The sequence below is a fragment of the Zootermopsis nevadensis genome, unplaced genomic scaffold (assembly GCF_977971745.1).
Source record: "Zootermopsis nevadensis isolate Lab colony 2312 unplaced genomic scaffold, Znev_1.0 Znev_ptg000018l, whole genome shotgun sequence".
In the NCBI taxonomy this organism is placed as follows: Eukaryota; Metazoa; Arthropoda; class Insecta; order Blattodea; family Termopsidae; genus Zootermopsis; species Zootermopsis nevadensis.
In genome coordinates, this window is record NW_028259150.1 from 6957169 (window position 1) to 6970967 (window position 13799).

Sequence of the window (13799 nt, forward strand, 5' to 3'; positions counted from 1 at the left end):
GCAAGAATAATGCAGACATCAGTAGTATATAAATGCCTTTCCCAATTGTCAGTGCTAACAAGCTGAAAACCATATACTTCTAAGTTAAAAGTATCTACTATTTTCAAAACAATTTTCAGAGGTTTATTTTGGCCAACTGTGTGAACTACTTAAATTTCCATGTAATTTGTACTGATTGCTGCTTGTAATTTTGATGGTAATGATGCACATGATGGCCAAATTCAAAATCATATCTGCTTTAAACCAGCATGTGGAATACCATAAAATATGTTATGTTTGGCTTCAGCTAACACAAGGACAAGGAATTAATGGATATATTTAGAAATCATATAATCACTTTATGTAAATATTAGTACCTTCATTATCACAGCTTGTACTCATAACTAAATGCTAGTAGGAAACATGTTTTTTTGTCTTAAACATTTGGGTGGAGGCAAGGTAGGAGTTTGAAACCATAAACGTATAACCAGCCACGTATCCATGTATGAGTTTTGTACGCTTTGTTCAGTTGAAACATTTCCAGAATTTGAGCAGTATGTTTCATTATTGCAGAGTCACTTCTGGTTTACCATAAAGGCTTATGTTGTTGCAGTTTCACAGCAGCTGTGCAGCTCAGTTGCAGATCAATTGACACGAACTGCAGACAGTGTGGTACAGCTATACAAACGCCTGGCACTAGAGGGCGACCAGACAGACCACAGAGAAATGTTGCGTGGGTTGGAAGAGGCTGTCAACGAGGCTCAGAGAACACTCCGAAATGTCGCAGCGGGCGGAACTGGTGCTACTGCAGCAGAGTCTCTTTCTGTAGCATCCAAATTGCAGGACATTGTTGCTAGCGGTGGTCAAGGAGATCAGGCAAATGTGGTGGCCATGATGCAGCAGTATTCAGACATGTTGCTCACAATAGTACAGCAGCGAATAGGAAACTCCACTGCATCAAGCCTGCAGAAGCCAAGCTAAAATAAGCTACATGAAGGATACTGTTTCTTTGAATACTGTATAGTCTTTGGTGTATAATATAATGCAGCAGTTTCCACTTTATTAATAATGGTACAATAACATATAATGTAGAATAATATACCACCATGCCAACATCACAGCTGAAGTCGGTAGATACATATGTATATCTCGTTTAAAATAAGTGTTCATAACAGTATGGTGATTACACATTACACAGTAAACAGTGGTTCAGCATAGTAAAGGGACTCATGAAATTCATTGTTCTCTTTTCATGTGATAGTAGAAGGTAATGAATTACAGTGTTTTACTAGTAACTGTGATCTTGCTACTTGTGATTTTAAACATTTGCAACTGCAGGACAGAAATCATTTAAACTTTATGTTGTGAATATTCAAGCATGCAGTCAGAACCCATAAGAGAAGGGAATAAGATCTCTTAAAGTAGTTAATGTATATATATAAAATGAGGAAGGATAGACAAAGGAACTTCATGTTGTAAGGAGCTACAAGTGTATGCATCTGATAGTGCAGAGAAGAGTGGAACTTGGAATTGGAAACTATGAATTGCCTGTAGTTCCTTACACTGGTAAGTTTTCCGTTAGTTCCCCAGATCATCTTGCTTAAGGCGGTGATGTGTTGAATATGGTTACTAATGTGGAATGTTTCATATTGATTAATTTCTTTTTCATACTGTATTTTATTAGAATTTTTAAATTTTATGGAATTTAATATTAGCTTCTTTTTAAGATTTTATTTAAAGTACTTCATTGTGTGTGAGGGAACATCAGGTGTCATAGGAGGATTTATGGAATCATTTTTGTTAGACCTGTACATTCTACTACTGTGTGTTTGAAAAGTATGGAAGCAATACCAAGTTTCATTGTTGTTTGTTTAGTAAATACCTGAATATTAGCTTTAAGGGTAATTGAACATAATGAAACAATCCTTCTGTGTGGGTGGCAGTAGAACATTCTCCTTCTCTGATTTAATTACGTATATTACATTTCAAAGCTAGGTTATTATGTAAGATTTCAGGTTTTCACAGCAGTGAGTATGAATATTTCTGTCTTCTGGGTTGTTGCGCTGTGTAGCATGGTAGATATTTACCAACGTTTCAGAGGTCATACTCCCTCCGTCATCAGGGCCCTGATGACGGAGGCAGTATGACCTCTGAAACGTTGGTTAACATCGACCAGACTACACAGCGCAACAACCCCTATGATTGTTAACAAAGATTGTGAATTTTTTAAATAGTTTGGTCATTTGTGTGGGTGATAAAGTAAAAGCTGTTTAAAAGAACTTGATAGTCTCCTACAATATTCACTGGCATTACAGATATGGTCTGCTAGTTCAAATGATGCTCTTTTTCCAGCAGTAGGGTTATAGAGGTCACCGTCGGTGGACTAATGGTTACCATGCTCGCTGCTGGTTCCAAGGTTCACGGCTTCAAACCCGGACAAGGTCGATGGATTTTTAAGGGTGATTAAAAATTCATAGCACAGCTTCCTTTGGAGGGGAAGTAAAGCCAGCAGTCTCATGTTGTAGATTTACAGCATGTCAAAGAACCTTATGAGCATGAACGAGATGTTTCGTAAGCAAAATTCAGCGGCCATTTCTCACCCATGTCTCTGCTGATTTTCTACTAGGTGGCAGACAAATCAGAATTCAGTAGAAATTGTGCAGAGGCAGTGGGCTGGTCACCCACTACTGACAGATGCACACTTCCAAGACTAGGAAACCTCCCACATTGGAGGAGGCCAAGGCCCAAACTTGGGCTGTAGTGACATTTGATGGATGGAGGGTTTTAGAGACTGAAAGTAAGAACAAGTATTGGGGGGTTATTATTATACATGAGTTGGTAAATGTGACATACACCAAGTCAGAAGTGTATGAAAGAAGTAGAAGGAATAAAAGAGAGAGATGATAATGATATTCTAGGTTGACACTGTAGATTCACAGGTTTCTCCAAAATGTTGGCATCTGCTCACATGTCTACACAGTGTCACAATCCAGAACCTCTGTGAGAATTGTTTGTATGTACCTACGAGTCTCTATGGTGTCACAACCCAGAAGAGCATCATCATCTTCACTGTTGTGAGAACCTCAGATCTCACAATGAGGGGAGATGTTTTGTTTATTAAATCTGTTTTCAGAAGTCTTGGCAGAAAATTATACCGTCTATTTAAATTATTACTCTATCCTTTTATAAGGTGAATGTTTAAGGCATTACTGAAAGATTTTTGTAAACAGACAACATACAATGAAAACTTGCTGTTAGTTACAGTCTTTTCAGATATATATAATTCTTTGTATAGCGTAGTAAATTGAAAGTGAAACAGATTGCCATTGCGTATATGTCTTGCTGCTGTAAGTATAATATGTTACATGAGATGATCTGACTGTTGTTTGCTGGGGGAATATTGAAGTGTAGCCCTTTCTCATTCCATACATGCCATATGTTTATTCTTCTGTTGCAGTAAACTGAACAGTTAAGCAAGTTCTAAAGATCCCACAGATGTTTCCATTTATCTGTTTAATAGTTAAATGGAAAAGGTAACTACATATATTTGCAATCCTCCTTTAAGTCTCTTCAGTCAGTTGAAAACATGTCCAGTAAACTGTAAATTGGATACCTTCATGTAGCATTGGATTTATATGATCTTAACCATCTCCCCCATCTCATTGCCCCAGCTGATCTTATCAATCCTACACTTAGTCAGAACAGTTTACTGCTTATGTATACCTCATGTAGTGTCCAACAATGAGGAGACAAACTTATTTCACCAACAGTATTACGCTGTTAATTCTTTTCTTGCTGTTTCTAATTTTCATAGGAACATTGATATTTTGAGAATTGGCATGTTTGATGTCATTCCTACCTGTCTCTCCTGAACACTCTGAAAAACAACTTTCACAAAAAACATCACAGCTCCTGGGCTAATCCACATACCAGAATTCTTTAAAGATGAGTATAGAAGAATATGCAGTGAAATGTAATATTAATTACATCAACACTATCAACAGATTAGCAAGTTGCCTTTTCTTCTAAACGTGTGGTTTATACACAGTTATTTGCTAATAACAAGGAAATTCTTATGAAAACTATTATCACTGTTCCAGCACAAACTTCAAACAGGGATAAAAACCTGTGTGTGAGAACACATTCCCATTCCGCAGATTAGTTGACAGTTGCAGCAGCAGTTGTAACTAGGGAAGCTGGTAAAAAATAATTTGCTGGTCCTTTAGAGTAATAGACTTGTTTCATGCCATGACATAAGGATTGCAGGTGACTGTTAGTGACTTGTGGCAGGCATAGCCATTTTCAAAAATGTCTCTATACTTTTACCAAACGTGAGTTCACTAAAACCATAAAGTTAAATTGAGACTCTTGCCAAGATGTTGTAAAGCAGGACCTGTTGTATCTTTACCCAACTGTGTCTGTGGTTGTTACATACAATTTTTTTATTCCCATTTATTTCCTGCTATTTTTCAAATGTCAGTGTTTGTAACTTGGTTATTTGTGTAAAGCACAGGCAACTGAGTTCATTTTAAGTAGAGTTAAGCAGGGTGTTTATGAAGTCTCAACTTATTTCTGTATAAATACATAATATTCACTTTGCATCTCCAAAAACAAACTGACCTCAAACTTTCTTTTTCCCTTTCTTCCTTTCTGATGAAGTTCTACAAACACCTTCAACACTAAATATAATTTCCAGTGATGTTATTTCCAGTTTCTTTGAGCTGCAGCCAAGGGGAAATGTTTTATTGGACGCCATGATTTTCCAACAAGATGGGATGCTCCCATTTTCCTGCCATTGTGTAAGATTACCTCAACATGATTTTACTTCAAGTTATTCTGATTTAATCCTCTTTGACTTCTTGCCTTTGCATAGAACCACATTACATCACAAGTTCTGTTTATCAGTTGAAGTGGGATTTCATGATCACCCAATATACAGATATGTGCACATACTAAAATATTACATTCAATAGAACATGCAGATATATAACATTTACTAACCTGGTTAATTATATTACAGATAAAAACATCAAGTGGCTGAGGTTACTAGGTAATCAGCCGTGCTTTCTGAATGGATTAGAACAAACTGTGTTTGTGTTGATGAACTGGTGTTTCAATATTGGTTTTGTGGAGAGTTGAATTACAACTGTCATGCTATGTATCAATTTTTGTATAGTTTTATTATGTAGTTAACCTGTTGTTGTAAGCAGAATGTTACACAGAAAGTTTGCCATTTTAACCACTCATTAACAGTTACCATAGCACATTGATTGCTGGAAATTAAAGAATGCAAAACTTTGAGGATATTCATCTACATTTATCATCCATGATGATCTGTGGAATGTATGTTATGTAACTGTAAATAAGTCAGGCACCAGAAATGTGACTGATATATTCTCACTTTTGTTAACAATAACTTTAAAATTTGCTTGACAGTATACCTGCTTATGAAGCTGCTTAATTCAGCATTATTTGTCTTTTGAGAGAGCAGGGTTTCTTCCAAAGGCCCAACATTTAAACATGATCTATGTTCTGTGGGGAAAGGATGGGAATAACTGCAGCACTGTTTCATACAGTGATGTATATTAATGGTATACTCCTGAGAAAAGGGACATCTGGAAACAGCTGTAGGTTTAGTGGGGATTCCAGCAGACAATATCACATCTTTTTCCTGCATTTGTTCTTTCTGTTCTGGATCTGTATTGTGATTAGCTTGACCAGAGATGTGTAGTTGCCATAAATGAACATCAAAGCCATTGGTGTTTGCAAAATAACTAAGAGCACATTTGAAAAGTAGTGTACTCTTATCAACCACACGTTTCCATTCTCAAATTGTATAAGACACATTTTAAATGCTAGGAAATATCTCTAAATTAAGTAACTGTATGTAACACTTGGTTATTTGGATGATTCAAAAATCCACTGTTATGGAACCTGAATGATCATTACAATCATCACAGAAGTAAAGGTCTGAATCCTTCCTGAGCTAGTTCAGTACAGTTCACATTTTCTTCATCTCTTATTCCAAGATCTGTTTTAAAATTATCCTCCCATTTATACCTTAGTCTTCCAATGGTTTGTGTACGTGATCTGTTTCAAACAAAGATTTTGTATGCATGTCTGGTTTCTCATGTGTGCTACATTTATTATCAAGCTCTTTGTACTTCCATCAAGAAATTGAGGCAGTAGGTTTTTCCAAAATGTTGGTAACTTCTAATAAATAATACACAATAGTACAACCAACAAGATGCTACATCAAATGAATGCTTGGGTACATACACTGGATACTTTTGATTTTGGTGAATACATTGATTTATAATCTTGCAACTAAACTCATCTGTTTTACTCATGAATTATACCTTGAGCTTCAGAGAAAGTCAAGAAACATGAAGCATCATTGAGAAATGTTTCTAATTAATATTTTAATTTGATATCTAAGCAAACCAAGGGTGCCAGCCGTTCTTCACTATGGGGTTGAATGGTTCAGTGGTGTGCTACTGTGATGCGTAGCTACCCAGACTGTGTCCAAGAAGCAACATGTTTAAAAATGTTGATAGCTTTTATGTCTTTGTTGCATGGTATTACCAGATTATCATTAAAATAAAACCTTTACTGTCATCTCTGGACACTTTGGCTAACCACATATAGGATCCTGCAAACTGAATTAGAAGTTATCAAGAATTTTTAAAACAAAACTGTCTTTCTGCTGAAAATCACAGCATTGAAAGTTTAAAGTGAAATCAAGCTGTGACTTAGTGTGAAAAGCACTGTGGTATCAGGTATTTTACAGCTTTGCTCCTCCCATCTCACATACCCCTTATGTTTCCATCATTTGACAAATGTCTTACCACCAAATATATTTTATTTTGTAACCTTCAGATTCTTTTTTAATGATCACCACATATTTGACTCTTTTACTGTTAACATTGTCATGCAGTACACAATAGAGTATATAAGAATTGTGAAGGCTTTTTCCACATCTCTGTCTATGTACGATAAGAGGAGAAAGAGTTGAAAAACATATTTTCATACTTGCGCCGTCTCTTGACATATGTATAATTAACCTAAATGTAATAGAAAACCACCATTTAAATGTTAATCATTTTGACAGGCCTAGCAGAACCAGCCTTAGCTCAATTACTTGTTTTAATGACAGGGAAAGTGTTAGAGGATGTACCATTTTTCATACAAGCTTGGACATGTTTTTCCTTCACTAGCTTGCAGTCAGATTAAAAGTCTTAGTAATGAGAAGAAATGGTATTCCCTATGGTCATTCCAAGAATATAAAACATTTCTGTAAAAGTAAATCACACCAGTAATTCTTTCATTTATATTAAAATTAAAAAAGTTGTTACATATTGGAATTTTTTGTTTATAGTTTCCTTGTAAACAATATGTTTTATGTACAGAATGCAAGAACTTTTTTGTCTGCCTGTCATATGTAACAAGTGGAGTTTTTCAGTTTAAGAGATACAAATAATTATTGAATTGCAAGATTAGCCTGTGGGGTTCAGTTCTTTGGTGTTGATAGACTATGCTTCCATCACAAGCTCCAGGTACATGAGCTGTTCATTTCTCCATGGTATACGTCCCTTTTGGCTTTACCACATCATCATCATCATCATTTACTAACATTTCTGTCAAGGTGGGTTGTCCCATGACATTCATCTGTCTGCCTGTAAGCACTCATCATGTGGCTGTGCCCTCTATTTCTCTTTTGTATTTTTTCCCCACACTAGGATCTCCACTACCTAATGGCAATTTATTCATCATCTTCAGTTTTGGTATTCTCCATTTACTGCTGTCTGTGCATATTAGCTATACCACTGTATCCTTAATTTACCATATTTTCACACAGTGTTACTGTTTTCAGATCTTGCTTAACTTCATCACCATCTTTTATGCTATATGCTCGAAACATTTTAATTTCAGTTTAAATAATTATATTATTTCTAATTAATTAATTATATAAAGCCAGTGTGACCATGCTGCAGATGTATAGTTCTCCAGGATTTCTTATGTCATAATACAACTGATGAAATTATTCTTCTACAGTACATTAGCCGACTTTAATCTGCAGGAGAAGAAAACTCGGTTCTGACTTTGGTGTGTTTAATATTTGTGATTGTCATGTTGTGGGTTTCATAAAATACATTCTGTTCAAACTAATCTTAATATATTATAAAGCTGGACATTATTTACCTTCTTATTGGAGAAATTTAACAGACCTAGAAATTAGAGTGTGATTATAAGCAATCATAGTATGGTGCTTGACAATTTTCCTTCATGTTTTGGAGATCCCCTTTCAAATATCAGCTAAGAGGTGAATCATCATGGCAGGTTTTTATGGTTTTTTCTCAGTCCTTATATGTAAGTGCTTGGATCGGTGTCTTAATATAAGTCGCAGCCACTCCAACATCCTTTCCCAGTCACTACTCCCACACATCCTTACATACCTGATTTTATGTAGATCTTTGCAGTTAACACACTTAGTAATAACAAAATTAGAATGTTTTGTGATTGCTTATGTGAATTTTGGGGTGACACAATCTTAGCAGAAGGACAAATATTTGAGATAACTTCACTGTAATAATTGGTGTAGTGTGTTGTTATCCATGGTATGCTTCCAATGGGACTGTGCATGTCATCACCTTCCATCTAGAATTAATGTGGCTGCTCAGATTTTATTGGTGCAATTTACAGCTGGCAGCTTTACATGTCCATTGAACTGTTTTTATAAACTTCATCTTCAGAATTGTTCTTCATCTTTTGTTATGTACTCAGCATCTAAAATAAACCCTTGTATCCAAGTCTGAGGTGAGGCCCCGTGTAATGTTACAGTGGAGATTTGTTAGTCCCCATCCAACCCCCAAGCTGGAGGACCACCACTTGTTGCTACTCATGACTGCTTATTCAGTATATTCACTGCTGCCCTCCATATCTGCAGGTTGTTTCTTCCATCCACAGCCTGAGAATGTATTATGCTGTGGTGACGGGGCGTGAAAGAGTTGAAATCTTCCCTTCTGTTCCACCTTCATTTCAGAACACCTAATGTAGTTGCGTACATTTTTGTTTGAACAGTTACTATGTCCAGAGTCACAACTAAATATTAAAATTTTTCATCTCCTCCATACCTGACATGCATGCATTCTATGCCAGTTATAAGTAAAAGTTGTTTCATGATCCTTTATGTAACTGTGGTACAAAAAAGTGCTTGAAAAGTCAATAGTTTCAGCTGATTTGGGAGTTCTATGTTTTAATGGGAACAGAAGTCCATGATGATGTTCACAAAGGCCTGCCACTGGGTGCTATCTGTCTGATCAATGTCTAAGTCTCCCAACTGGTCTGTTTATGTCATTTCTCGTCTTGTATTACATAACCTTGCATTTTATCATCCTAAAATAATGAAACCAATAATTTATCATAATCATAATTGTTAGCAGAGTTGTAAAACAAATGAGGATGAAACTCTGCTATGGATGAAAATTGTTGAAGTTGGTCTGGGTTGCAACACCGTGTGGACATGTAAGTGCTTATTAATATCTCAGAGGAATATGTTGCCTCCATCTTCAGAGCTGAAAGTTCACATGGCCTTGGAACCCAGAAGACCATTACTTAACTTCACCACTGTGAGAACTTGTAATCTCATGGGTAAAAATTGACATGTTTTGATTTCTGTAAAGGACTAAGATAAATGATTACATCACCAATAACTCTTATAAAAACAAAATTAAATTGCAGTAGAAAAAATATATTGGAAGAGAAATTGCTTTATTAAATTCTGTTCGAATTTACATTTAGCCTCTTAATGTTGTGCCAAACATAAGATTAAGCTTGTATGTATTTAATATATCTTATTAAAATGGTATGGAAAACTGGATCAGGTACGTAAAATGTTTTGTTTAAACTTCAAACTACCATTAATCTTTTAAAGATTTCAAACATAAGACATATCTTATGTGTGAAAGTTGGAATACTTTTACTGTAAAGAGTTTGTGTTCCTTTGTACCTCTACATATGTTTTCATGTGTATTTTTAAAACATTTTTAACATATCCATTGCTTTTTAGCAAGACTTTTGTGAAAGGAGAATGGTGCTTAAGTAATGTGATTTTAGTTGAATATTTTTTGTAAGTACTTAATTGTGAAGTAATTGCATGGTATTTTGCTGCAGTGCATGATTTATGGGATTATTTCAGTTAATTTAGTAATTGAAAATGATGGATGTATTTGTGTGTGTCAGTAGTTGATTTATTTATTTATGCAGGATAATGTATTAAATGTCATTGTCAGTTTCCATAACAATTAAAATGAAAGTAATTGTATTGTTCACTGTCATGAAGAAATCTGAGAATTTGGGCCTATCATTTAGTAGAACAGAGGTGTAATCTAACAAGACACTTAATTATACAGATACAGGTCCACCTGGTACTTTGTTTATTTGTTCAGACAGTAAGCAAGCACTAATACCTACAATACAATATGGAATGGACAAAATAACTACAAACTAACTGCCTGAAAGTGTGTACTTTTTTATGACCAGTATGTGTAGTAATACTGAACATTTGAGATAACATTAACACTTTAAAATTTTCTTTGTATCTGAATTATCCTTCTTCAGGCACATTCACAACAAAGTTCCAAAAATGCTTCTTTAGCTTTATGATACCTATATGTGTCAATTCAAGAATTGTTGAATGTATTTTCATGAAATTTTATACTTTGGAGTGATACTAAAATTTGTCTAAAAATTCCATTTTTTGCTAAAATCAGACAACAGTAATGGTTACTTTGGGTTTATGTGCACAGAAAATTACCTAGAGAAATTACTCAGAGGAATCCCCAGCCAGACAGGCTGCAGATTTCCAGTCAACACAAGCATGTGGGTGTATCCCCTGTTATCATCACTCAGCCAGATAGGTGCTAGGCATCCTGCCCATACAATGGTAATTGACACAAGACTACTATTGCACCAATCTATGTACTTCCACTGCTTATAAGATACATTCATATATTGAAACAGCAGAGGCAGTAACAGAGCAAACCTACCATAATTGTTATGCTATGCCTATTTTTAAGAACCATTGTATGTAAGAATGGACTGCTTTCAATTTTCTGCATACCATTAAAGCTTCTACAAAGTGCAGTGCCAGGTAGCACATCAAATTCATATTGCAGGCTTACATTTACTTTCAGAGATATGTACCAAACTTTAATTGCACAAGTGTAAAGCTATGGTAAATCTAGAATGTTACAAATATTAATACAAGTTTTGGGAGGAAGAAAATTGAATGCACCCTGTTGCCAACATCTGACCCTATAAGCTATATTTACTCGGAGAATATTTACTTTACTGGATCACTTACCAATGTAGAGTATATTCATTTTCCTCCACAGAAGGGTATCCTTGTATTTCATTAGTTATAAGGAACATTGCACACACCTTTTGTCATGCTAGATTGATGTTATTATCATGAAGAACTCCATTGTTGACAAAAAAATGATCAGGTATAGGGCACCATGCATCAGTGTCTGTAACTGTATACCTGTGTGTGGTTCACATTATGTATGAGTGTATACACATATGGAAGACAGTATATCATAATAATATTTATTTAGAAGCATGTTAAAAGTTCAATGAACTGACCTGAAAGTTAAATTTTATTTACTCTGCAAATTTGTTTTTGGATTTTAATTGCACTAAAACCAAAGAAACTATTACAAATATGCAATATACCAAAAAGTGTACCTTTTTATTAATTCCTGGAATTTTGCTTTGCCTTTTCAAGCTTATTTTAGATTGGAATAGATCTTAGTGTCACTGGATTTCTGTCTTTCATATTACTAGCTTATCCCTTGTATCATAAGACAGGAAAAGACTATTGTTTTATATGTCTTTTGTATATTAGGTGTTGATATTAGTGGTTACATTTTTATTTTGTGAAATAAATTACATTTGTTCCACATGTTTACATGTTCTTTTTCTGATGCAGTGAAGTAATGTCACTAACTGAACAACAGATTCTTAATATTGAATTATAATATTTAACATTAACGATGTAACAGTTTTGTGAGTGCAAAGTAAAACGTGTAATTCTGTATTGTAGGCCAATAAAGAGAACAAATGACTGACATAATAATAAGGTTTTTTATATGCATTTCAAATTATGGTCCTTGAAAAGTAAAATTTCATATTTATTGTTCTGAACACATGCAAATCAGATTCTCCCTAAACAGTTCCTGTCATTACACATAACATGTTGCAGAATAAAAGTATGATCTTTCATTGAATCAAATCCATTATCTCTAAATATCTGTACCACTATAGTAATAATATTTTGAGTTTTGTGTAACTAAGGTGGTTCCTAATCATATTTCTCTCACTGAACACATTTTTCAAGTTTTACTGCCAGAACTGCTTTTTTCTTAACACATATCACATTTTTAGGTCATCTGTGATCTTCATTGCCATGCAAATCTCAGACTGTTTGCCTAATTCTTGTCAAACTATTCAAACAGTTTTAATTGAATCTGTAAAGGGCTAAAAGCCATGGTTTGAGTAGTCGACGATGGCATAACGTCCTCAACAAATTCATTCTGGAGTTAATTTTGAAGTGTGTGTACATAGCAGGGCATGGATGAGTGAATGTTCTTCTGCTTCAATGCACAGTTTCTGCAAAGCAGCATGTAAAAATTAATTAATGTGTAGGAGAGAAGTAAATATTTGCCTTTGCTTCATTAAAGAATATAAATCGATTTACTGTACCAGAACCTCAAGTATGATTTTATCAAAGTTATAACTGTGCTGCACTATTGTACATGACTTAGTAAATTTCAGCCAAACAGCATTACCATGGCGACGGTAAGTATAAGTAAAGCTATCCCACTGCACCATGTAGACACTTAGGGGAAGAGCACAAATATTGATCAGATTTTAGCAGACAAAGAATGTACTGTGCTGAGACTTACGCCGTACCATACCGATTTAAACCCCATTGAACTTATTTGGGCAGATGTAAAACATGGGGTTGCAAGCAAGAACACAACAATTAAAATTAAGGACGTCGAGCATAAGTGTCGCCAGAGATTTGAATAAATTGGGCAAGAGTAATGGGATAATATATGTCAGCTTGTGGAAAAACGAGATCAAATTTATTATGAGCACGAAGGCATAATCGAAGACGCTATTGAACGTATTATAATTGAAGATAATGGAGTGAACAGCAGCAGCGGTAGTGATGAATCGAGTGATATATCAGAAAGCGATGGTCTGTGAGGAGTAGAAGAATTGGAAGAGGACCGAAGAGTTGTGAAGAAGATAAAATTATCTAACACTCTCTGCAGTGTTAATTTTCTAGTGATGTGTAGTGTAGTGAAATCGACTATCCTGTGTTACATAACGTGGTGATATTCTATTTGGAGTGTACTGTATGCGGCCTGCTGCCATCCCTTCCAGCAAACTTCTGGTCACTGACTCGCTCCAAGGTTCCAATTCCCAAAGTTCAGCGGCCAAAAACGCTGGAACGCAGTATACCCACTGAATAGGAGACTGGGTGGGCCCCAGGGTCGGTTTGGACGCAGAGACTAGGAAAAAATCATCCTCACCTATCACGGATGGAACCTCAATCATCCAGCCTTTAGTCTGTCACTATATTGACTGAGTTACCCGGCAATATTTTCCCTCAAAGCCCAAAATGCCTAAACATAAATGATTATCATACATTGGTAACTGTAATAACACACGCATATTCATAAATATTATCATAGAAGGCCAAGAATCCCTTAAAATAGTGTATGAACATCAACTAAGCAACAGTGCTA

The 13799-nt window shown here is 35.3% G+C and overlaps 1 protein-coding gene across 8 annotated transcripts in view; it reads left to right on the top strand.

Annotated features, from left to right (window-relative positions):
* Window positions 1–12121, top strand: part of Wdr62 (WD repeat domain 62) — a 120256-nt gene extending 108135 nt beyond the window's left edge. For all 8 annotated transcript variants that reach the window (XM_022070501.2, XM_087351273.1, XM_087351272.1 and 5 more), the window contains one exon: window positions 593–12121. In XM_022070501.2, coding sequence (XP_021926193.1) covers window positions 593–960 — 368 coding nt within the window. In that variant the 3' untranslated portion in view covers window positions 961–12121. The remainder of the gene's footprint in view (window positions 1–592) is intronic.
* Window positions 12122–13799: the final 1678 nt, after the last annotated feature.